The 27209-nt window shown below is 41.8% G+C and overlaps 1 protein-coding gene across 3 annotated transcripts in view; it reads right to left on the reverse strand.

Annotated features, from left to right (window-relative positions):
* DAPP1 (dual adaptor of phosphotyrosine and 3-phosphoinositides 1) overlaps positions 1–27209 on the reverse strand; it is an 87123-nt gene that overhangs the window by 30359 nt on the left and 29555 nt on the right. For all 3 annotated transcript variants that reach the window (XM_033957151.1, XM_033957161.1, XM_033957144.1), the window contains exons 2-5: positions 25112–25234; positions 23820–23953; positions 10537–10667; positions 3427–3474 (exon numbers count right to left, since the gene is read on the reverse strand). In XM_033957151.1, coding sequence (XP_033813042.1) covers positions 3427–3474; positions 10537–10667; positions 23820–23953; positions 25112–25234 — 436 coding nt within the window. The remainder of the gene's footprint in view (positions 1–3426; positions 3475–10536; positions 10668–23819; positions 23954–25111; positions 25235–27209) is intronic.

A 27209-nucleotide genomic window follows, 5' to 3' on the forward strand; every position in this document is an offset into this window, starting at 1 on the left:
GAAGAACTGTATGAAAAATACATATGGAATGCAGTTAGAGAGGGTAGGTTACAATCTATTTATGGTATTTGTTTAATTGGAAGGTGTTAAGGTGGGTAATTTGGGGGAAGGTTATCTGAAGGTAGGTGAATCTTCTGGAGGTAAAAGAGGAGGGGTTAAGATATTTGGATGAATTTTTTGAAAAGCAGGGTTTTGATTTCTTTTCTGAATGTTTTGAAGTTGTCTGATATTGTCATAAGATTGGAGATGGAATGGTTGATTTTTGCTGCTTGTGTTGCTAGAAGGTTGTCAAACATTTTCTTGCGTTGTGTGCCTTTGAGTGGGGGGAAGGCGAAAGGGTTCGAGGTTCTTCTGTGTCTTGAGGTGGAGATTTGGTTTAAGCGGTTATTTAGATAGGAGGGGGAAGAGCCGTGTAAATATATAGTGTAAAATATAGACAGCAGATATAAATTCAGACACATTTTGATCACTAAATTTAAAATAAAATCATTTTTCCTACCTTGTCTGGTGATTTCATGAGTCTCTGGTTGCACTTTCTTCTTCTGACTGTGCATACAATCTTTCTTCCCTTCTTTTAGCCTGTATGCTTCCTCTCTTCCAGACCTCATTCCTTCCCCCAACTTTTCCTTCCTCTTCCCTGCCCTTTCTTTCTCTCTGCCTCCCTTTCTTTTTTTTCTGTTTCTCTTCTTTCCTTCTGTCTCCCTGCCTGCCCTTTTTCTTTCTTTCTCCCTGCCCTCCCCCAAGCCACTGCCACTGCCATTGCCATCGGGGACCAGGACCCAAATGCCACCAATAACAGGCCCCAAGCTCTCCCTGCTTCAGCCAACCAGCATTCCTCTCCCCGACGTCAATTCTGCCGTCGGGAAGAGGAAGGCTGATCAGCCCAAGATCGTGATCAACCTATTTGGGGAAATGCTGCCGGGTCCTGCCTTCGCGGAAACAGAAAGTAGGCAGGACCCGGCAGGAAGAAGAACAAATGCTTCACTAACCTGTCTCCCGCATTAGCCCGTAGCGAACACTTGCTTCAGGGCTCTCAACATGTGCGTGCCGGCTTCCCTTCTCCTCCCCCCCCCGGACATAACTTCTGGTTTCGGAGGGAAGAGAAGAGAAGCCGGCACGCACACATTAGAGCCCGGAGCATAAGTTCGCTACGGGCTGAAATCTCCAAGCCGGTTTTTTGGGGGTTTTTTTAATGTTCAGCAGCGGCAGATGACAGCTGGGCAGACCGCCCAGCTAAAAGGCCCTAGGGAGAACACTGGAGAGGAAGGCTGATTGGCCCGTAGATCAGGACGGCAACACGAGTCTATCACGGAGCCCGGGATGGGCTCCGCGATCGACTCACATTGCCTTCCTGAGCTACTGGTCGATCGCGATCGACGTATTGGGCACCCCTGCTCTAAAGTACTGGGAGTCACTTTAGATAGCTCATTAAGGGCCTGTTTTATCAAGCTGTGCGGTACATGCTCCAATGCTCATAGAATTCCTGTGAGCATTGAAAACCTCTAGTGCAGCTTGATAAAAGGGGGGGGGGGGTAAGTTTTGAAGATTATATTAACAACTCAGTCCAAAAATCCTCTCTCGCACTACAAAAAACTAAGGGAAAGACCCTACTTCTTCCAACAGCACCATAGGGTATTAATGCAGTCAATGATATTGTCACTAACAGACTACTGCAATGCTCTACTCTCAGGTATCTCTGTGAAATTAAATGAAAAACAATTCTAAATGATACAAAACTCTGCTGCAGAACTCACAAACTACAAATCAAGATTTGGTTACTGAGAACAGAATAAAATTCAAACTATATTGCATAACATTTAAAACGCTATATGGTGATGTCCTTAATAGCTTCTCCAGATTTACTGAACTATTAGATTAGATAACTTTAACAGCCTGACTCTGTCATTCCCAACTCTGAAAGATATAAAATACAAGAAATCTCACAGCAAATCATTCAACTACCAAACAGCAAAAGTGTGGAACTCACTTCCCATCAAAATTCGCACAACCACAGTATATACACAGAGGGGCATAATCGAAAGGGATGTCTAAGTCCGTTTACGTCCATCTCGCAAGTCGTCCAAAGTTAAAAAGAGCCTAAGACACATTTTAGAAAGAGACGTCCAACTTTTTTTGACTTTCGAAAATCGTCCAATTATATGTCCTGCAGATCTGATCGTCCAAGCCGCTAAATCATCTATCTTTATACCACATTTCCGTCCAACTTTCTGTCCAAGTCCAAAACACCTAGAGCAAGCCCTGTTGGACGTGGGAGGGGTCTGCAAAGTGATGGACTGCACACCCAGACATGGCACCTAAATAGTGGGGTACCTTACAGGGCACTGCTGTGAACTTCACAAAAAGGGTGCCATGTCTTCTCCTCACTACAGCTCCCTTATAGGTCATGGTGAGCCCCCCAAATCACCTCCATAATCCCCTAGACCAACTTATCTACCACCCCAATAGTCCTTATGACTGCAGGAGCCACTTATATGCCAGTACAAAAGGGTTTTGGGGGTGTATAGGGGAGTGCACATGTTTAAGTATCAATGCAGTGATTACAGGGGCTTATGGGCATGGGTCTTCCTCTCTATGGGTCCCTAACCCACTCCCAAGATGACTTAAGCTGCCTCTGTGCTGGACGACTAGGCTTTCCTATGCCAGGCGGCCAGGTGATGATGGTCTGGAGGCTGAATTTTAAAGATGTGATTAATATTTTTATGGGGGGGGGTTGGTGATCACTGGGGTAGTGTGTGGGGGTCTGTATTATGTGTTTTCAGTGCTTATCTGGTGAGTTTAGGTGGGTTTTTGTGACTTAGACCACAATGTCCAAGTTCCGTCGATCGTGAGTTGTATAACTTTCAGTTATACATGCTGTACGACTAAGTCTAAGCCGGCCCACGTCCTGCATAACTCCCGCCCTCAACACTCCTCCCGAAACGCCCCGTTTAGCTTTGGTCATTCAGTGGCACTATGAAGGCCTAGGTTGTTTAGAAATACGTCCAAAACCCGTTTTTATTATCGGCACTTGGACGTATTTGGGAAATGTTGGTCCAAGTACCAACTTAGGCTGGTTTTTGGATGTATTTCTCTTTCGATTATGAGCCCCACACTGTTTTGCAAAAATCTAAAAACATGACTTTTTAAGAAATCCCTTTCAGGAAGTCCAAAGAGACTCAGATTAATAATACAAATCACCCAAAATAAAGACAATGTTAATGGTCAGCTGCTATTTATGATATATTACCTCAGACTGTATGTATAATTTGATAACTTTATGTGGCATGTATAATTCTTTGTAAAATATTTAACTCTACGCTAAATTTATGTAACAATATGTTGCTTATAATCTGCCTAGAACTCTAATTAATGAGGATTCAGCAGGATATAAGTTTACATATAACATAACATGTTTCACTACAGTACCTTTATACGGCCTCCTTGTTTTATGAGATATCCTTCTTTGGTGCCCAGCTGTAAAGAATGAGAGAAGAGAAACAACTTTATGTCCACATCAATTCTATTACACAAGATTCATCTTGTTTTCTATGGAACTTTACTGGTAAGCTTGATGGTTCTCAGGCCAAATGCATACAAATATAATCTTATGAATCTTTTTAGAAAAGTCCTGAGAATCTATTTACAGGGCCTGAGGACTAAGAAAGTGATTGCATGCTGTATTATCAGACCTTGCATTGGAAGGAGTTTCTTCTTCTTTAATGTATTTTCAGTGGCGTACCTAGGGTATGTGGCACCCGGGGCCCATCATTTTTTGACACCCCCCCCCATCTATATGAAAAATATGATTTTTAGTACCAATCTACATATCGCACCACAAGAGTGTACCTAGGAAAAGGCTGCATCTTAAACATTGCAGTGAGCACTAGAACACCAACACATACATTGTAAAACTAAACAAGCCAGATCCCGCACAGTCAATTGGTCCTGTAGTCAATGCCAACTGAAAACTATGTCTTTTTCAGAACACACAGAACAGAGATACACCCTCGCCCAAAATGGAATAATCACAAACTAAAAATAGAAATATGTAGACAAAAGTTAAACTGATCCGCCAAGAAACCAGACCCTGGATACAATGCAACACCACAAAAAACAGTAACACATGTCCTCTAATACAGTGCAAAATATAAAGACAGTAGATGTAAATTTGAAAAACCTGATACATAACAATCACCACTTTATAAATTAACAAATAAAAATAAAACAAATAATGAGAAATAAAAAAATACCATTTTATTGGACTAATCCCCGTAAGCTCGGTCCCCATCCCCGCAAACCACCTGATTCCATCCACACAAGCCTTGAATTGTTTATATTAAAGTATAAAAAGAAACAATATTCTGTACAATTGTCAATTTATAAATCAGCGTCTTCTCCCCACTCTCTTCCCCATTTCCCTTCAGCATCCTCAGCCCACTCTCTCTCCACTTTCCTTCAGCGCACGCACATAAAAACAAGCAAGTAATTTTATATCATTTTCATTCTATTCATTCATAGAAATTAAAGTCTAGATAATGCCAGTCACATAACAAAACATGATTTTACAAAAATAATTCCCTGCAGTCAAGCCTACAAGGATTACTAGATGTCTTTCAGCAGTTCCCCTCCCTCCCTCCCCCTTACCTTTGTGGCCAAGTCAAAATGATCTACCAACAATAAAATTTTAAAAACACAAAGCACGCTGTACGCAGAGAAAATGTTAATTATCATTTATATTCCGCGGGTTTTCAAAGAGGTCAAGGCAGATGACTTTATGCAATGTCACCTCAGTAACAACTATACAAAAATAGACAAATATTCCCCCTCCCTTTTTACTAAACTGCGATAGCGGTTTTTAGCGTAGGGAGCTGCGCTGAATGCCCCACGCTGCTCTAGACGCTCATAGGCTCCCTGCGCTAAAAAACTCTATTGCGGTTTAGTAAAAGGGGGCCATAGTGCAAAATATAGACAGCAGATATAAATTTTCAAAACGGACACATTTTGATCACTAAGTTGAAAATAAAATCATTTTTCCTACTTTTTTGTCTGGTGATTTCATGAGTCTCTGGTCCTTCTTCTGGTCCTTCTTCTTTCTCTCTCCCCCTGGCTCCCCTCTTTATTTCTGCCTTTCTTTCTCTCTCCTCCTGGCCCCCCTCTTTATTTCTGCCTTTCTTTCTCTCCCCTTGGTCCCCCTCTTTCTTTCTGCCTTTCTTTCTCTCTCCCCCTGGCCCTCCTCTTTCTTTCTGCCTTTCTTTCTCTCCCCCTTGACCCCCTCTTTATTTCTGCCTTTCTTTCTCTCCCCTTGGTCCCCCTCTTTCTTTCTGCCTTTCTTTCTCTCTCCCCTGGCCCCCCCTCTTTATTTTTTCCTTTCTTTCTCTCTCCCCCTAGCCCGCACAAAGCCAGCAGCCGATTTCTTCCTGCTCCTTCCCCGATGTCCTGAACTTCATCGGGCAGCAGCAGCATTCACAATTCACTGCTGTTGCCCGCTTCAGGCCTTCCTCTCTGTCGGGTCCTGTCTTCATGAAAACTGGAAGTAGGCAGGACCAGGCAGAGAACAAGGCCTGAAGCCGGCAACAGCAGCGAATTGTAAACGCTGCTGCTGCCCGAAGAAGGTAATGGAGCACCGAGGCAGTCCGCTTCTCCCCCCTCCCAGCCGAACCCCCGCTGACCCTCCTATCTCCCCCCCCCCTCCGTGAACCTTTCCGACCTTCCCAGCGAGAGCAGCAAACCTCCTTCGCGGCTTTCTCCTCCTGATGCCGCGTTACTGGAGGGAGGTTTGCTGCTTTTGCTGGGAGGGTCGGAAAGGTTCACTTGGGGGAGGAGAGATAGGATGGTCAGCGGGGTTTCGGCTGGGAGGGGGGAGAAGCGGTCTGCCTTGGTGTTCCAAGGCCTGGCGCCATTACCTTTTTCGATAATGGCGCCGATGCTGCTTTCGCTGGGAGGGTAGGAGCGCGATAGGGACCGGGCCAGCTGTGCACCCCCCCCCTAAGGCGGCACCCGGGATGGACCTCCCCCTCGCCCCCCTTGGTACGCTACTGCCCTGGGGAAACAGCCTGCAACAAGATCGCGCGATGCCAGAGATCTTTGCCTGCTTCGGCTGTTTCCTCCGCCGCGGTCCCGCCCCTCCTCTGACATCAGAGGAGGGGCAGGACCGTGGCGGAGGAAACAGTCGAAGCAGGCAAAGATCTCTGGCATCGCGATCTTGCTGCAGGCTGTTTCCAGACGCGACACCCGGCGCAGGGGGGGGGGGAACTGGACCGGACCGGGAGCACCCCCTCAGGGCTTGGTACCCGGGGCGGACCGCCCCTCCCGCCCCCCCCTTGGTACGCCACTGTGTATTTTATAAATCTAGATATCAAAGTGACAAAAATCTATTTCCCTCCCCTCTCAATTTTTGGTGTCAGCACAGTGGATGTCTTGGAAAGTAAGGCAAAAAAGAACAGTCTTTACCAGTTGTTGCTTGACATGTCTATTTACATAAATGTTTTCTGGAAAAATATTGAGAAATTTTTTTGTGCATACTTCCCCATTCCCTAGTTCCTACTTAATAGCTTCATCTGGAAAATCTGTCAGGGATGCCTGAAAGCAGTGTTTCCAAAAGTTTATCTTTGGAACCCCTGACCAAGTCTGATTTTCTGGGTACCCCTAAAATAGGCAAACTAGATCTAATGCGTACAAATATGAGATGATTGTATACTCATTGTGGCCATCTTGAAGACTAGACTTGGTTGAGGCACCCAACACTTGAAGCCCTGACCTAATACATGGTGGTACAGTGAGCATTTCTAAACATCAACTTCTTTATCCACAAACTTCAGGAGATGTCTGGATTACTTCTGCCATTTTGGAAATCCTTAGATAGAAAGACTGATTTGCATGTACCAAAGAAAAATAGAGATCACCTTTTCTAAATATTTGTTTTCAATGGGGAAAATGACTAAATTTCAATTATGAACTGTGCAACAGCATCTCATAATTAAGGCCATAATATAAGTGTGTGGTACAGGGGTTAGAGCTACAACCTCAGCACCCTGAGGTTGTGGGTTCAAATCCCTTGCTGCTCCTTGTGACCCTGGGTAAGTCACTTAATCCCCCTCATTGCCCCAGGTACATTAGATAGAGTTTGAGTCCATCGGGACAGATAGGGAAATATGATAAAATACCTGATTGTAAACCACTATGGGATATAAGTGGTATATAAATAAAAACATCAGAAGGTGACGGAATTTAAGAATGAGTAAAATAAACACAGAAGTTATGGAAAAAGGATGGAATCCAAGTAAAGCAAAACTTAAATGGCTTCATAACTGAAGTGCCCCAGTTCATAACTTCATAACTGAAGCGCCCCAGTTTTGGGGTGCTGCTCCTACTTTTCAACTACTGGAGCTTTGATGGAAACTCCAGTAGTTGAAAAGTAGGAGCAGCGCCCCAAAACTGGCAGGGAGAGACAGAGATTAAGGCCCGGATTCTCTCAATGGCACCATTGTCGGTAGCTCCCTTAAAAGCAGCTGCCGATCACATGTCAATCATGCGATGGCACGGTTTAGAGCAGTGTCTCGCAAACTCTGTCAAGCCGCAGCACACTGAACATAGTGGCTGCGACCTGAGGCATCCGGAAGTGCATGGATGTCGATGCAATGACATCACGCGTGTGGCATCATTACATCAACATCCGCACATGTGCGAAGGCCCTACAGATGGGCCCTGAACCACCAGTGGAGCGTGCCGGAAGGGAAGATGCACGGAGTGGAGAGGCGCTGGCGTCGGCTGATTGCCTACAAAACGTGCCTCTCACCGCGAGAGGCACGTCCTGTAGGCAGTCAGCCAGCGCCTCGCCTCCTCCCCAGCATATTGTGGCACACCTGAAATCTCAGGAAGCATACTAGTGTGCCGTGGCACACAGTTTGCGATACACTGGTTTAGAGAATCGCGCCTCTGGGAAAGGTAGGTGCCAGAAATACAGGCTAGAGAGTTCAAGGCCTATATTTTCAGTGCCTACCTTTGACATGAATCACACCTACGTAGGCGTTTTGCAGTACCTAATGCCACTTCCGGTGTTAGTTATGCCTACAACGGTGTTAGTTGTGCCATAAAGCACCTCCAGAGGCGCGGTTCTAGCACCATTTTTTTAGGTGCCAGTAGGTGCCTTGAATTTTCTTTTAAGTCTGCTTTTAAATGGTGCTTTGGACTTAAGACACCGTTTATAGAATATTTATTTATTTAAAAATTTATATGCCACATACAACTATGCGGTTTCCATATGACATACATAGCATCTTGTTTCCCTCCGATTGTCACGTATAACATAGACATATCAAGACAACATCATTAATCATCCCTGTTATAATAGGGATAGAGCACAAATTCGATCAGTTCAAAGTACAAACAAGCTTTAAATCATACTTCGATGTCAGAAAAATTATAGAAGGCGATTGTCAACTGAAATACATCCATAATAATAAAATGCTAGAGCGTGCATGCGCTCTCGAAAATTCGTGCGGTGTGGCGCCATGAGGTGTGCTTCTGTGGCAACATTCTAACCTCACGGCGCATGCGGGGGCTGAAGGCGCGTGACTGTACTCTCGCCCTGCCTCGGTGCGTCACCGCCCACCCTCACTCACCGCTGCCTCTCACTCGCTGCCTGCCCGCGTCCTCGCCGTGTCACCTCACTCGCCGCCGCCGATCCTCTTCAGAGCAGCTTGCGATCGTGGCCGGCTTTAAAGAACCTTGCAGGCCGCTCTCCAACCTCAGTAGCACGCTCCCTCTGACGCACAGGATCGCGTCAGAGGGAACGTGCTACCGAGTTGGAGAGCAGCCTGCAAGGTTCGCTAAAGCCGGCCACGATCGCAGGCTGCTTTGAAGAGGAGCAGGCCAGAAGACGCCGGGATGGAGGGGAGGGTAAGAAGGGGATCAATACTGGGAGCCAGGGTGAGAGGGAAAGGGAAAGGGGGCTGCTTTGGGAGGAGGGGTGTGCTGGGGGGAGACAGAAGGGGCCATGGATAGGGAGAGGAAAAGGGGGCTGCTTTGGGGGGGGAGGTATGCTAGGGACAGCTTTGCTCTGGGAGGAGACAGAAGGGTCCATGGAGAGATAGGGAGAGGGAAAGGGGGCTACTTTGGGGGGGAGGTGTGCTGGGGACAGCCAGCTTTGCTCGGGGGGGGGGGGGGTGGAAGACAGAAGAGGGCCATGGAGAGAGAGTTAGGGAGAGGGATTCTAGCACCCGTTAATGTAACGGGCTTAAAGACTAGTCATAGCATAAGAAGGCATTAGCAAACAATTGAGTTTTCAGCATTTTCTTAACATTCATCCTCCCCATACAAAACTGCAGGATACCAAGCAAGGCATTCCATAGTTGTACGTCAGCCACAGATATCATTGATGCTCCGATCCTAGCATGCATAGTCGACATTCTATCCTCCAAACTTAATTTCATCCCATTTACATCTCTAAGCTCTCTTCTCGGTTTATAGATCTGAAAAAATTCTTGTAAGATTTTTGGGGAAGCATGATACCATGTCTGATGCATAATCGCAACAATCTTAAACTTTGTTGCATAGGTAACCAGTGTAGTTTCTTCAACACAGGAGTTATATGGGCACTCCTAGGAACCCCCGTGATTAATTTTGCAGCGGAGTTGATAAGCATTTGCAAAGCCCTCAACTTCCCTTGCACAACTTCTAGGTATAGTGAATTACAATAATCCACCCTACTCAGGATCAATGTCTGAACCACAGTACGGAAACCGTGTGTTGGTAATATTGGCTTCAATCTATAAAGCATTTGAAGTTGCATGTATCCCACCCTGATTATTTTTAATATTTGGTTTTCCATTGTCAAACAGCTATCTAAGCACACTCCCAGGACAGTCAACTTCTTTTTTACCGGCAGTTTTCCCCCCTATATATATCAGTGATCAATCAGGAAGAAGTGGAACTTGTACAGAATGATAGATTCAACTCTGGCCACCTTGATGGCCAGACAGGGTGGACCATGCAGGGTTTTATCTGCCAACATTTACTATGCTGCTATGTATTATGTATCACTGTACACAGGTAGAAATCTATTTTCAATCCTACTGTGTAAAAGACTGTCAAAGTCCCTCCTTGAGGGCCGCAATCCATTCGGGTTTTCAGGATTTCCTCAATGAATATGCATGAGATCTATTAGCATACAATGAAAACAGTGCATGCAAATAGATCTCATGCATATTCATTGGGAAAATCCTGAAAACCCGACTGAATTGCAGCCCTCGAGGAGGGACTTTGACACCCCTGGTATAGAATATTAAATGTTATATTACTTCAATCCAAGAAAAAACTGTAACATGATCTTTAATGAACCATCTCTCTTAATTAAGTTTCATAGACCATTCACTGTGCTGACATTTCACACTGCAGGGTTTCTGCATTCACTATGGCTTCTTCCACAATGAGATGATCCTTGATATATATATACTGAAAACCTATCATTTGTGACTGCAGCTCTATAAATCCATCTCAGTTATTTGAGTGGCTCATGGCGATTGCTGGATAACTCACCGAGGGAGCACTGGGGATGAGGTCACTCTCCGTCCGCCCCGACTGCATGGCCGTATGAACGCGGACGGATTCATAGATAGAAGGCTCCTCTACCCTTCGAGGGTACGGTTTTTTCAGCACAATCAGAGTCCCTGGAAAAACAGGAGCCAACATTGTGAAAACTCTATGTCTTGGGGAATTTATTTTGAAATCTGACCTTCCTCTACGTGACACAAAATAACCACAGAAAATGAATTATAAAACTATCAGACAAAGTCAACTTATATTCATGTGGCCCATTTGTATTCAGCAGTATACATAAAAATAGAATTTAGTATTTGCCATAACAAAAGTTTATGGTACAAAATCCCTGTGGAAAAATACAGGGTCTTTCTTTGGTTTGGGTTATTGACTTGATTAATCACCTTAGAATATATATCTGCTACAGCAGTGTCTCTCAAACTGTGTGCCACTGCACAGTGATATGCCCCAAAGAGATTCTGGGTGTGCTATGAGAGATTCCAGAATTTTACTTTATTAAAAAAAAATTCCCTAGAATAGATGACATGTACGTCACGTATGCAAGTCTGTCAATGTTATGAGCGTCTGTGTGCATAAGGATACAACTGCCGGACAAGCATCATTCTTTAACGTAATTGGTCCTTGAAAACTAATGGCAAGTCATTTTAATTTTATTTTTTTATGCAGTAGTTATCCTAACTTGAGCAACAAAGTAATCAAGGCTTTGTTACCGTTTGGATTTTCTTATCTTTGCAAACTTGGAAATCGGAAAAAAGAGAATGACTGCAAATGGTGGATGATGAAATGCATGTTTGCTTGACTGTCAAGCCATGTTTTGAGTTAATTTGCACTCAAAAATAAGCACATCCATTGCTTTGATTAGCAATTCTTTTCTATCTACTTTAGTTTCACCGTTGTTACAATTACCCATACCTAGTTTAAAGAACTTTAAACAAATAATTCTCAAATTTAATTTTTTGTTGGTTTTGCAATTTTATAATTTCAATTATAAGGTGCTGTAAAAATATATTTTCTCCATTTAGGCCGCAAAAATCATTTGCTCCGTTTAGTGTGCCAGAGTTAAAAAAAGTTTGAGGCACACTCCTACAGTATGAAAACCATGATGAGGATGGATGTAATCTATTTTGGAAAAGTTACATTTATTAACTCTGGGCTAGGTCCTTCCTTTGTTTGGGGAGGGGTCACTGTATCTTGTTTCTATGCTTAACTTTAGAGCAATGAAAATGCCCAGACTATATCAGACTTTCTCTTGCCAAGGTCACCATGTAACATCAAAGGTAGCTATTGCAGCATCCCTGAAAAAGATGCAGGATGCAGGGTATATCAAGGTGTGGTTTCAGTTGTCTTTCTGGGTCAAAGCCAATTGCTTATCCATGCTCTCATTTTGAGTGTTCCTGAGGTAAGGAGGAGAGGCCTAATGGTTCGAGCAGCTGCCTCCGCACCCTGAGGTTGTGAGTTCAATTCACACTGCAGCTCCTTGTGACTCTGGGCAAGTCACTTAACACTTCATTGACCTGTGTAAACCACTTTGATTGTGTAAACCACACAGAAAAAAACCAGTATATCAAGCCCCATTCCTCTTTACCCGGCAACATGAATGCAACCAATTCCATAGTTTGCCTGGTAAAATGTAGTGCCTGCAGTGAGACCCAAAATAATGTTGTGACAGTGATCTGGTAGGCTAAAATGCAACAGTGTGTGTTCATAATGAAATCCAATAGATGTGTTTTCATTAGCAGCCTTTTCCTCCCTTACTGCTTAACCATTTAACTTTATTGGAAGCTCTCAAAGACCAGAACGTTAGCATATCAGGAGACAAGATGAAAATTCAGAACAATCCAATGATACTAGTTTCCAAGACCTATATTAAGGGCTCCTTTTACAAAGCCGCGCTAGGGCCTTAATGCACGGAACAGCGCACGCTAATTTGCCACGTGTGCTAGCTACTACCACTTCCTTTTGAGCAGGCAGTAGATTTTCGGCTAGTGCGCGCTAATCCGGTGCATGCGTTAAAACCGCTAGCGCAGCTTAGTAAAAGGAGCTCTAAATCTTGTAGAAATTGATCCCTAAACAAGGGTTTTTTTTTTGTGTGTTCATTTTTCTTGACCATGCACATCTCTCATATTGCCTAATACTGTGCTGATAGCTGCAGCCAAAGCCCATAATCCAACCTATGCCTCTCCTGTGGCCATTCCCCCTTTTCAGCTGAAAAATTAATGCATACATCTTTATAGAATAGTGCCTAGCAAGATGCGTGTGTAAATTTAAATTGTTCCCAAATAGCACCAATAATTGTTAGTGCCTAATTAGTGGTGCTTAGCGCAAATTTGAGCATCATTTTCTCACCAGCCCACGGTAGAAACCTCTACCGAGGCTTTGTAAAAGGAGCCCTAAATGTATAGCACTGCAGAATATATGTAGAGTATGAAATGTCTATATTAGACATTCAAATTTTACTCTGGTTATCCTGTTGAATATTGGGCTCTTGAAGTCTACAAAATCCTGAGTGGAGTAGAAAGGGTACAAGTGGATCGATTTTTCACTCCGTCAAAAATTACAAAGACTAGGAGACACTCGAGGAAGTTACAGGGAAATACTTTTAAAACCAATAGGAGGAAATATGTTTTCACTCTGGCAATGTGTTCCGGTGCTTCGGTGGCACTATACAGTTAAGTCCCACTGAATATTAAAATTTGGCTTATTCTTTTTTCCATTTCATCTTATAGTGATTTTATTCTACTGTTTTTCAATATATGCTTTGCAAAATGAAATGGGAGCTCATCAGATTAGAGCTCAACTAACTACACAGCAAGATGTGCCATGAAGAAAGCAACATTCGCAGCATCATTTGCAGATTGCACCACCTCAAAATATGAATGGTTTTAATTTCCATTTATTTCCCCATGACAGCAATAAGCTCTTCTCTGCTACAGCCCTTCAAACTAACATCCCATTTGGTTTAAAGGTCAACCAAAACTGAATCTGCAGCTGAAATTTGCTGCAGTTTTGGTCAAAACCAAAATCAAAAATGAGACAGGTATGGCAAAGGCTCCTTGACAAAGCGCCTTCCACCACTCATAGGCCCTTCTCAGACCTACCTTAGGAACTCTGGTAGTCTGTTAGTCTAGTGGCCTAGTCAGGGCAGGAATGACCCCCCCCCCCCCAATGATTCCTGCCCAAGCCAGTTCTCATGAGAGTGCCACAGGAGGACACGGCAGCCAATCTGAAATTGGAGCCTACATAGGCAGGAGTGACTGAAGATTATTCCTGCCCCCTGCTAGGCTACTAGACCACCAGAGCTTCTGCAGTAGGCCCCAGGAGGGCCTACAGGTTGTGGCAAGATGGCACTTTTGGTCAGAGGGTACAGACTGTGGTCAATGTTTTTGGTCAGGGGTGGGAGGAGGCAGATTCTGTTTCATCTGAAAATGAATTGGAATTTTTGACTGAACCCAAAAACATACTGAATCTGAATTTTTGCTCAGGTTTGCATCGGAATCAAGACTAAAATTTATTCAGCTCACTGTCCTCTTCCAACATCCTCCATTCCAATGGCTGTCACTCATCTTATAGGCAGAGGTAGAAAGCCCAAGTAAAAATCTTCATTCATGACCTAGGCCAGAGATTTATTCTTCTCATTCTTTCCTCCTCCTAACTTGCCAGGTATGAAAGTGACCATGTTTGCCTACAAAAGGCAAGAAACAGGTCCTTCTCCCCAAGACTTTTACCAGGAGCCACTTTCCAGCTGCATATAAGCTCTACCAATGAACCACTACATCAATCACAATATTTGGGTCAGCCTCAAGCAATATCATTGTCTGAACTTCCAGAAAACTGCCTTCAAAACAATCATCTCTATACATTAACTGCCTCTTTTACAAAGCCGTGCAGTAACAGCCCCGAAGCCCTTTAAATCTCTATGGGCTTCGGGGCCATTAGCGCAGTGCAGCCGCTAGCATGGCTTTGTAAAAGAGGCCATAAGACACCTGACGTTCACTATTTTGTCTCAGAAGAATCATCAAGATTTTCCCCTAATAAATTAAAACCTACTAGCCTTAGTTAGTTCTGTATCATGAAAAAGTTCATTTACTTTTCTCTTTTAATGATCTCCAGGTTGCAATTTTACTTTTGCCTTCAGGGTAGTCATATTACGAACTGATCCTATTAGAAAATATGTACAAAGCTGCAACATTGACTTTTGTCTATAAATCCAAATCTTATTAATAACTAGATATAGACTCTTGATGTGACAGTGGGTTTGGGCAGTGAGGCCACAAGGTGCCCTTCTAGAAGTTTGCAACCATAACTTGGGAGCTCCTCCTAGGTACCTAGGTGGTAACAAGTTCTTGAGCCATTCTAGGCAGAAAGATAGGGAAAGCTGTAACTCAGCTTGAGCTTTAAATTTATTTATTTAATTATTTTATTAATTTCCATTTTCGTAATCAAACAAATGATTTGTTTTAAACAGTTACAAAAAAAAAACAAAAACACCCCAACTAATACTCAACAATATAAGTTAAATCATTGGAAATCCTTTCACTTTGTACTGTTAATTAGTCCACTATAACGAAGGATGAGCTATAAGAAAAAATCGGTATAATTGTTATTCTCAAATCATTCATAGGAAAACAGAAAGATGAACCTGAATCACACCTAGGCCACTTATTTATGAGCCTTCAAAATTTAGAGTTTGTTGCTAGAAAATGTTGCAAACATATTTATTGTAGATATGCTTAGACAAGGTTTGGCAAGATTTCTGGAAGAAAACTGTATACTGTACACTGTTCTTATGTAGACTTGAAGAAATTCATTGTTTCTCCCTAGGTGCAAGTAGAATGGAATCTATCTACTTTTTGGGATCTTGACAGGTACTTGCAACCTGACTAGCCACTGCAGAAACAGAATATTGGACTTGATGGACCCTTGGGCTGACCCAGACTGGTAATTCTTATGTTCTTATATCTGAAAAATGCAATATCAATATCAATATCTGTGAAATAAGTCATTAATCCATACTGCAACACAGCATTGGACTGAATGTTTGCCATCTTTTTCACAAGACAGAATGAGAGTAAAGTCATTTTTATACAACCAAAAAGACAGATGTTTCGCCTCACATAGAACACTTGCCCATCCTGACAATATGCCAGTGAGTTCCAAAAAAAGTTATCATCTGAAGAGAGTTGTTTTTGTCAGATTTACAGTATTTTTGATGTACACTTTGTTTCAAGAGTCACGCTGCTTTCAGGGGGCTTTATAAAGCCTCTAATTAAATATGATCTGCCGAGTGTGGGAGGAACATATGCTTCCTGGTGACATTTAGGCTAAGCTGTGTGGGAGAGTGTTTAAAGACTTGAACTCAGTGTTTACACTATAACATGCCTAAAATTAGGGTGAAAAATTCTTCAAATGGCTATACGAGTAGCCGGACCAACTTCATCCACTCAATATGATAATGCACCGGCTAGATATTACATCCCCACATTTATAAAAGGATGAATATGTGAAAAATATTTTGATACTCAATCCTCAGAGGGAAGATGTTCCCGTTGGCTCAAGTGAATAAAATTCCCTGAACCCACTCTTCACGGGATCTCATAGGATCAAAATATATCATCGTATGCAAGATATTTATTAAATTTTAAATAATTCGAATAATAAATGTGAACTTGTACTTAGCTTATAAAGTTCTCTTTTTTTAATCTCATTATATTAAAATAGGAGCGCCTCCACCAACATGTCCATGTTTCATGTACTTTCCTCAGGGTCGAGGCTCCCTTATTAATATTTTCTTGTGAGATTCGCTCCTCTCGATGTGAGATCGTTCATTTGAGATCTCACATCGAGAGGAGCGAATCTCACAAGAAAATATTAATAAGGGAGCCTCGACCCTGAGGAAAGTACATGAAACATGGACATGTTGGTGGAGGCGCTCCTATTTTAATATAATGAGATAAAAAAAAGAGAACTTTATAAGCTAAGTACAAGTTCACATTTATTATTCGAATTATTTAAAATTTAATAAATATCTTGCATACGATGATATATTTTGATCCTATGAGATCCCGTGAAGAGTGGGTTCAGGGAATTTTATTCACTTGAGCCAACGGGAACATCTTCCCTCTGAGGATTGAGTATCAAAATATTTTTCACATATTCATCCTTTTATAAATGTGGGGATGTAATATCTAGCCGGTGCATTATCATATTGAGTGGATAAAATTAGGGTGAAGCATGCCAAGTCCCTCTTCAGCTGCTGCAGGCATTTCTAAGCAAAATGCAACTTCAAAAAGAAACATATTAAGGACATGCAAGTTTTTGAGACTAACAACACATGATATTGTTGTCTCTTATAGGCAAGTAAGGCAAAATTTAAATTCCTAGCAAAAGCAAGAGCAAAAATGCACAGAAAACCTATTAAAGACAGTTTCTAGGCACAATTTTGAAATACTGCATTTTTTTTTTACACCCCCTGTGACTTTTGAAGGGGACAATAATCCACCTCAAAAATATGTCCAGCAAAATATTCTAAAAAAATATACTGTAGGTCTTTTATCCAACTCTTAAATTTGGTACTTTTGATATTTTAAACAGTAAAAACTGGAATAACACTAAAAAGAGTTATTACACTTTGCCTAACAGGCGGCATCAGGGGTCATAAACTGTTGCGGTAAAACGAGTGAATCAAAAATTTCATGCAGCAGCTGTGCATTGTGGATCGGTTGTTTTTAAAAGAAACGCATTGATGTGAGAATGATGCAATACCAACTATGAATTTACATGGCTCAATGGGGCATGTTATGTTGAATCACCATGTCACCTTGGAAGATAATTTTGGTGACACTCATTTTAGTGCAATGTAATTATGGAAAAACCAACAATACTTAAATAATTACTGCACGTATAATCTTCAAAAAGTGCTCAGAGGTGTAAAGTTGAGACCATAAATGGAATTACTGTATACTCCACTTCACTTCCCTCTGCTTCTCTCAGTCATGACACTTCTATAAACACCCAAATCAAACAGCTCTTCATTGCATTTAAACTGTGAACTCTCAGAAATAATGCACTTATCTGCTTCAACTCTGCTGCTCAGCTCATTTTAGTGCAACAGGTTATGACCCTTGAAGCAGCCGGTTTGGGCAAAACATGGCCACAACCTCCATTTTGAACTCCTCTAGGTATATTTTTTGGTGCTCTTCCTGTTTTTATTTTGGTGGACTTTAAAGTACACTTTCTCTGTGATATTACACATAGTATTTAAACTGGCAATAGACATTTACAAAAGAATTCAAGCCAGCCTCAAAGCACAGAGAAGGAAATGTTTCACTGTGGCATATAAATTGTTTCAAGGCTTGAATAGGATTAATTTTTTGTATTGTTTCTAAAATACAACCACATATATACTGCACTGCACTGTACAGACAGTCCCAGCTCTACACAGCTTACAATGTAGTCATGATATGCATACAAGACAAGAGATGCCAGTAAAATGTGATGAGAAGAATCGCAATGTAAAAAAATGTAGATGAGCTTTTAATCTGCATCAGAATGTGGCTAAAATGGTAACCTGAAACACTCACTCATGAAGTCTTTTCCAGGCAAGTGACAGTAAAGTTAAAAGAGCACAGCTGGGAGTCATAAGAACATAAGAGTTGTCGCTGCTGGGTCAGACCAGTGGTCCATCGTGCCCAGCAGTCCGCTCACGCGGCAGCCCTTAGGTCAAATACCAGTGCCCTATCTGAGTATAGCCTTACCTACGTATGTTCTGGTTCAGCAGGAACTTATCTAACCCTTTCTTGTAATCAGCAAATCTGAGTGGCTAGTCATTAACTTTTCTAAATTCTTATCTGAATTCTGTGGCATGTGGTGACATTTAGAGCAGGGGATTCAGCAGATGAGCTAAACAAGGGGTGACCAACCTCGGCCCTCGCCAAGTCAGGTTTTCAGGATTTCTGCAATGAATATGCATGAGATCCATTTCCATATAATGGAGGCGGTGCATGCAAATAATCTCATGTATATTTACTGGAGAAACCCTGAAAACCCGGCTAGATTGAGGCTCTTGAGGACTGAACTTGGACACTCCTGTGCTAAACATTAGTGCAATATGTACACTTAATCAAGGTCCATGTGCTCATTTTTTGTGCCGAATGATGTCACTTCTTAGTCTCCAACATTCACCTATAATATTTGTTACTTCTCCTTTTGACTTCTGTATTGATGTGAAGAAACTTCAGTTCTGTATTACTACCACCTTTCCAAAATCTATCCTTCAGAGTTATACACATACTGACATGATGTGGTGCAGGACTGCAGATTCCATCAAAAAAATACTTTGAGCAATACAGACTTTGTGATATTTTGAGGCTGAATCAGCAAATTATTGTAGACCAATCAACAGGATGCAAAAGCAAAGAGCAGCAGACCCTTCAGGGTGCATGCACTAATATCTGGGGCTAATTATGCACACTGCTATCAGTATTTTTAAAAAAAATGCTGACCACCCTGTGGGTTGAATATTACCCCCAATGTGCCTAGTTCTGAAAATGGAAATCTATATATGTTATTGTCTCTCCACCTATTTTTTGTGTGGTAAAGAGTACATGCAGTGGTTATCTCCAGGCATTCTTTTAACCATAGAAAGGAAGAGGGTGGGAGGAGGAAGAAGAGAGTGTCGGGTACTATTTAAAACAGGATTTATATTGAGATTCTTTGACATGGTTCTGCATAGGCAACTGATAAATAGAATGAGTGCCCTCGGAATGGACCCATAATGACTGACTAGGTTAGAAACTGGTTAAGTGAATGGAGACAGAGTACTGATAAATAGAGTTCACACTGAGGAAAAGGTGTTATCAGTGGTGTGCCACAGGGACTGGTTCTTGGGCCTGCTCTTTTTAGCATCTTTCTGAAGTGATATTGTGGAAGAGCTGTCTTGCGAGGTTTGTCTCTTTGTGCATAGAAACATGATGGCAGATAAAGGCCAAATGGCCCATCTAGTCTGCCCATCCGCAATAACCATTATCTCTTTCTCTCTCTGAGAGATCCCATGTGCCTATCCCAGGCCCTTTAGATACCAAACTCTGTAATAGCTTAGATTCTTCACAGAGCGTGGACAGCATGAGGAGGGATCTAGCAAAGCTTAAAGAAAAGTCCAGATATTGGCAACTAAGATTCAATGCTAAAAAATGCAGGGTCATGCACTTGAGCTACAAAAACACAAGAGAGCGGTATAGTATAGAGGATGAAATACTTCTGTGTGTGAAAGAATAGAAGGACTTGGGGGCGCACGATCATATCTGATGATCTTAAGGTGACCAAACAAGTGGAAAATGTGACAGCCAAAGCCATAAGGATGCTTGGGTACATTAGGAGAGACAGGAATTGGGGGAGTCAGTTGAAGGATATCACAGGGGAAAGAGGAGGAAAGAAGTTTTGGCATCCGCTTTGAAAGAAGTCTGATCGGTCGGGACACACCCTGAGGCAGCATGTATTTGTGAAACGCTGGCCACCGTTGGTGTACCGATCAGTGAAGATAAGTGGAAATATTTCCTCTATCGTTTAAATTTTCAATGGCATAATACAGTACAGCATAAGGCTTTAACACATAGTGAAGGTTTTTTTGCCAGTGAGGTAATTGCTCGACCACCTCTTTGAGCCGTTTTGGTGAGGTGGGAGGGCCCGTTCTGAGGCTTTTTCCTTCATTTTTTGATTGAGTTGGCCTATGCTGTACTAGTTTTACATCACTGGACAGTACCATACTCAATATTGAAAGTGTTTATCTTATCATACATTAAGTTTTCATAATATCTTTGCCAATGAATGAACCACCTAAAACTCTTTGGGTGTTGGTGGTATAGAAAAATAAAGTTATTATTATTATAATCAAGAGCACTGTGAGTTATGGTACTTTTGCTCCAGATTGGAGGCTTCCCCCCCCTATTTAAATAGAAGAATATCATATAAAACTATATTTATAATGATATCATATAAAACTGGATTTATAATGATTTGGTGTCATTGTTAGCATACAATGGATAATAGAAAGTGTTTTTAGCAATTCTAAATATTTATTATCACTGTTTGTGAATTTAGATCATTTAGCTTATTTCTCTTTCCGTCTTCACACACAGTTCAAACTCCTATTACTAACCTACAAATGATTTCATGCCACAGCCCCTCAGTATCTCTCCGCTCTTATCTCTCCCTATACGCCTCCCCGAGAACTCCGTTCCTCAGATAAGCTGCTCTTATCTGTACCCTTTTCCTACACTGCCAATTCCAAACTTTATTCTTTTCATCTAACTGCCCCGTACGCCTGGAATCAATGACCTGAGTTCATCTGTCATGCTCTTTCCCTTGCCTTGTTTAAAAGCAGACTGGAAACTCACCTCTTTGATACAGCCTTCAGTCCACATCCCTACTCCCCACTGCTCACCAACCTAGCCAGCAGATTAGTTATCCCTTCTAACTATCACCCAACATGGCATCCCTTTTGTCTGTCTTGTCGGTTTAGATCGTAAGTGCTTTCGAGCAGGGACTGTCTCCTTCGTGACTCTGTACAGCACTGTGTATGTCTGGTAGCACTCTAGAAATAATTAATAGTAGTAGTATTGTCCTCATCGCTCATTACGATCTGAAGGAGCGATGTGTTTGCCAATGGTTAGGTTGCAAGGGGTGAAATATGCTGATACTAGGACCGAGGCCATTTCAGTAGCTGGGGTGAAATTGTGGAAATTACATGATTGGATAATTGAAGATGAGGATAACACCAGCATTTTAAAAAGCATTTAAAGACAACTCTATTTGTGGAAACTTTTTTTTAAATAGACAAGAGCACTGTTTAATAGGGAGTAGCAGATATAAGTAACATAGTAAATGACAGCAGATAAAGACCTAACGGTCCAGCCATTCTGCCCATTAGTTATATCCATTAAAAATACATGATTAAATTAACTTGTCTCTTCTCTGATATTATGTGTTTAATTTATAATTTGTTTTTTGGGGGGGGACCTTTTGTTAAGGTGCGCTAACCAATTTAGCACACGCTAGATGCTAAGGAGGCCATAGAATATAATGGATGCCTTAGCATTTAGCGTGCACTAAATTGGTTTGCGCACCTTAATAAAAGGACCCCTTTATGTTTTACTTGAATTTTATGTATGTATCTTTGTAACCTGCTTAAGTTATTAGGCATGATATAGGTTTGTTAAATAAATAAATAAAATAAATAGAAAAATCTTGCCCTGTGCTCAGAGCTCCCTGATATTTCTGCCATCAGGGTCTCAAAACTTTTTTTTAGCTCCGGCACACTAAACAGAGCAAATGTTTCATGCGGCACATTATAACTGAAATTACAAAATTGCAAAAACAATAAAAAATTAAATGTGAGAGTTATTTATTTAAGGTTTCTTTAAGCTATGTATGAGTAATTGTAACAATGGTAAAACTAAAGTAGAATAGAATTGTTATTTAATGTGATGGATGTGCTTGTTTTTGAGTGCAAATTAACTCAAAACGCGGCTCGAAAGTCAACAAGCAAGCACGCATTTCATCAGCCACCATCTGCAGTCATTCTCTTTTTTTTTCAATTTAATTTCTGTCAGAGCTGAAAATTCAAGTTCACAAAGATAAGAAGATCCAAACGGAAGCCTTGAGTGCTTTGTTGCTCAAGTTAGGAACTACAAAAATAAATAAATAAAAATAAAATTGCTTGTTGCAGGTTTCTGGGTCTTGCTGCGTCTTTGTCAGGTAGAAACCGACGTTTCAGCCACCATTCTCTGGCTTTCTTCAAGGTATGCTCTGAAGTCTGCAGTGTGACTTTATAAATAGTGGTTTCACTGACCTGATTGGGAACAGGGCAGTCCACCAATTTGAATTTTGGCGGGAAAGTCAGTTGGTCAGAAATTTGAGTTTTGTTGTGAAAGTCCATAGAATGGAAAAAGTCTCTGGTAGGTTTAAAGAAGTTCTCCCCGTGGAGCTGGGTTAGATGTTCTCTCAGGATTTCCGCAGCTAGCATTGTGCTTGTTGCAGGTTTCTGGGTCTCACTGCGTCTTTGTCAGGTAGAAATCGACGTTTCAACCACAATGCTGTGGCTTTCTTCAGGGAATGCTCTGAAGTCTGCAGTGTGACTTTGTAAATAGTGGGTTCACTGACCTGATTGGGAACAGGGCAGTCCACCAATTTGAATTTTGGCGGGAAAGTCAGTTGATCAGAAATTTGAGTTTTGTTGTTCCCAATCAGGTCAGTGAACCACTATTGGGATCAGAAGCTCAGCTCATATCACTGGCTTGCTCTTAACAGTTGGGAAAAAAAATACTCCTATAAAAAGGATAGGAGAACAAGACTGTTATGCAAAAACCCAGACTATCATTTCAAATCAGAATCTCTTATGCACATTATCTGCAGCTCAAGAAAATAACAATATTGTTAGAAACCTTAAGTTTGCTCTATTATATATTATTACATGCAGGGCAGGATTAATTCTTCGAGGGCCCCTAGGCATACAAGTAGTCAATACAATGCGGTTTACAATTTGTGACATCATTCATGCGTGCAAGTGTGCCTATTAGTACATACAATTGGCACTTAAAAGTAAGTTCCTTTTACAGAATTGCTCTTTATGAGTTCTTGAATCGATGGGCTAAATTTACTTAAGAAGAATAAAAAGGAAAAAAAAGTAAGAGGAAGGATTTTTTTTAGGTTTTCAACTTATACAAAAATATCAATAATCCCAAACAGAGGTCAAAATTACACCCCCCCCCCCCTTTTTTTACTAAGCTGCGGTAGAAGTTTCTACCGCAGCCCGGAGCGCTAAATACTTCAACGCTCATAAAATTCCTATGAGCGTAGGAGAAGCAATGGAGCATTTAGCGCTCTGGGCCGAAGTAGAAACCTCTACTGTGGCTTAGTAAAAAAGGGCTACTGAGGACTTTTATTCTATTACTAAAAACATCAAGATTGTAAAGTTATCTGCAAAAAGAGAAATACCTAGTTTGGTTGTTCTGTTTGTTGGAGACAGACAAGTGGCAAGCAAAGAATTGCCTTTAATCATATATTTTAAATTCAATTAAATATAGAGTACTTATATTCCAGTTAACCAAAAGTAGTTCAAGGCAGATAACAATCAATTTTACATTTTATAAAACATACCTTCTTAAAACAGTAAAAAAAAAAAATACTCAAATCAATAAATCTCTATAACACCAAACACCTAAAAATTATGTAGTGGTTACACAAAATTAAGTAGAATAATATTTTACCTGTTTCACTCCCGATCAGTGGCTGATTTGCAAAATGCTTAATGAACTCAGACACGGATGAGAATTCATTGAATCCAAACTTATAGGAAGATCCTGTGTGCTCTACATGAAAATGTTTCACAGAATCTATTGCCCTTAAAGGAAGAAAGTAAAAAGAATACACTTAAGTCATTTGCCCACAAGCCCCTGAGCTACCATACCCCCTATTGCAGAAACATCATTGCACATTTGAAAGAGTTACATGTGACTGCCTACCTAGTAGGCAAGACTTATTTGGGGCTTGGTGTTTTATTAGCTGTTAAATTAAAATCTGCTATTAAAATTGTCATTGTCATTACATATTTAATTATGACTTGTTTTGAATTGTAGTTTGGGATCTTAGCTGCCTCAGGCTGTCCTGCCGGAGGGGGTGGGGGAGGGGGTGGCTAGAATGCCAGAATATAAGTGCAAAATACAGAACACAAATAGGTAGTATCTGAGACACCGATACAGAGAATTCCAGATCACCCCCTCACTTGAAACATACTGAAATGAATTCAAGCATTGGAGTCGCAGTGCCTTTTTCCCCGCCAGTTTAAGGGCTGAATTCAAGCCTCTGGAGCCAGCATTTTATTTTCTATATGAAAAGGAATGCACAGTGTGGCTCAAAGGACTTGAAGGCAGCTAGTAGGCCTTAGCATTTAACATCTGCCCTCACTTTACAGACAAATTTGAACGCCCTTTGCTATAGAAGTCCTCATATATGGCATTTACTAGATCACATGAGCTACATGCATAAGGGAATTGTCAAGTGTCACCCAAGTAATGAGTTCACTACTGGGCTTCTATTCATTTTTCTGTCATATCTGTATTTAACAAGACCTCTCTGCTTCCTGCAAATAAGTTTCCTATTGGTATTAAAGGGAAAAATAAGGAAGCAGATAACTTAACTTTTCTGGCTTTCATTCAATATTTTCAAAATTTAAACAGCCAAGAAGGTCATCAAACAAGTTCTCACATGAGCCTTGTTTTCCTTCCCCCAACAGTTTTTGAAACATCATACCTAAATAATCAAAATCCACTGCTTTCTATTGGGTTTGCAATTGTTGGAGCCAACGAGTGTCTTATCAATGGCAAGGGCAAATCTTTGAGACAGGTAGCAAAAAATTTATGTAGGGAATCCTGATACCTGGAACTGTTAACATCTAGATTTAGTTAACATTATTTACACCTCTATCTTGTATCTTGCAGCCTCATAAAGGTTATCATGATGTACCCCAAGAAGCGGGCAGCGATTTTAAATGTGCAAGTACCTCACAGAGAGGGAATAGAGATCATCGTTTGTGTTACTTTTCCTCAAGAGGTAGCTTCCATCACTTCCGTTGGACAGAAGGAGGGCCTCTGCAGCATGGCGAGAAAGGTTGCCATGGTACCACCTGAGAAGACATCACATCAAAAGCTTCAGTGAATCCAGACAGGGAAAAAAGACTAGTTGATACTGAAAACTTACACTATATCTTCTATCATAGTTTGTGCTGTTTTGGCCTATATCAGCAATGCTCAGTCTTTGCTGATATAGCCAGACTCTTTATCAAAGATAGGAGTCCCTCACATGACCACTGTGACACAATCCAGGTTCCATTCTACTAGATGCAGTTTTAATGTCTGGAAGGTTTTGGGAATGAACTCACTATTGAAGGGATTATAGTCACTGAGTTGCAAAAGGGTAATTTTATAACAGAGTACTTGGATTAGGAGCAGTGGCATAGCCAGATCCAGTATTTTGGATGGGCCCTTCCACATTCCCCCACCATGCAGATATTAAAAAACAAAAATATAGTTTTTTTAAATGCCTATCCATCTCCCCACTCTCTCCTCCAGGGCATTCTGACATCTACCCTCCTATCTCTCAACCCTGTTTCTCCCTAGTATACCTTGCACATGTCCTGATGCCTGCAGCAATTTATTACTGCTGCTGGTGCCGGATGGGTCATGGCAGAGGGAAGTGACGTTAAAGCAGCCTAATTCACCTGAGGAGGCACAATTCACATCAAAGGTAAGCGCTGGAAATGCAGGACTGGGGGAAGCCTCTGCTTGCACTGGATCAGTAGCATGGAATGTTGCTACTCTTTGGGTTTTGGCCAGGTACTAGTGACCTGGATTGGCCACCGTGAGAACAGACTACTGGGCTTGATGGACTTTTGGTCTGACCCAGGAAGGCTGTTCTTATGTTCTTACCTTTGCCGGAGGTGTGATTCTGCACCTTGTGCCATCACTTGATTAGCAAAGGAGAAAAAGGAGAGGGATGGGACAATGGACTCTCCACCAAACAAACGAAGTCAGAAGGATAAAAATGTGGAGGGGCATAATCGAAAGGGACGTCTAAGCCATTTACATCCATCTCGCAAGACGTCCAAAGTAAAAAACAGCTTAAGACACATTTTCGAAAAATACGTCCAACTTTTTTTTCGTTTAGAAAATCGTCTAATTATACGTCCTGCCGATCTGATCGTCCAAGTCGCTAAATCGTCCATCTTTATACCACATTTTCGTCCAACTTTTTGTCCAAGTCCAAAACGCCTAGAACAAGCCCTGTTGGACGTGGGAGGGGGTCTGCAAAGTGATGGATTGCATACCTAGACATGGCACCTAAATAGTGGGGTACCTTACAGGGCACTGCTGTGAACTTCACAAAAAGGGTACCATGTCTTCTCCTCACTACAGCTCCCTTGTAGGTCATGGTGAACCCCCTAAACCACCTCCAGAATCCCCTAGACCCACTTATCTACCACCCCTAGCCCTTATGGCTTCAAGAGCCACTTATATGCCAGTCAAAAAGGGTTTGGGGGTGTATAGGGGAGTGCACATGTTTAAGTATCAATGCAGTGATTACAGGGGCTTATGGGCATGGGTCCTCCTCTCTATGGGTCCCTAACCCACCCCCAAGATGACTTAAGCTGCCTCTGTGCTCGACGACTAGGCTTTCCTATGCCAGGCAGCCAGGTGATGATGGTCTGGAGGATAAATTTTAAAGTTGTGATTAAAATTTTTATGGTGGGGTCGGTGATCACTAGGGTAATGAGTGGGGGTCTGTATTATAAGTTTTCAGTGCTTATCTGGTGAGTTTAGGTGGGTTTTTGTGATTTAGACCATGTTTTACATGGTCTAAGTCACAACGTCCAAGCTCCGTCGATCTTGAGCTGTATAACTTTCGGTTATACATGCTCTACCACTAAGTCTAAGCCGACCCACATCCCGCCAAACTCCCGCCCTCGACACTCCTCCCGAAATGCCCTGTTTAGCTTTGGTCGTTCAGCGGCACTATGAAGGCCTAGGTCGTTTAGAAATATATCCAAAACCCGTTTTTAGTATCGGCACTTGGACGTATTTGAGAAATGTTCATCCAAGTGC

This window comes from Geotrypetes seraphini, chromosome 1 (genome assembly GCF_902459505.1).
Source record: "Geotrypetes seraphini chromosome 1, aGeoSer1.1, whole genome shotgun sequence".
Taxonomy (NCBI): domain Eukaryota; kingdom Metazoa; phylum Chordata; class Amphibia; order Gymnophiona; family Dermophiidae; genus Geotrypetes; species Geotrypetes seraphini.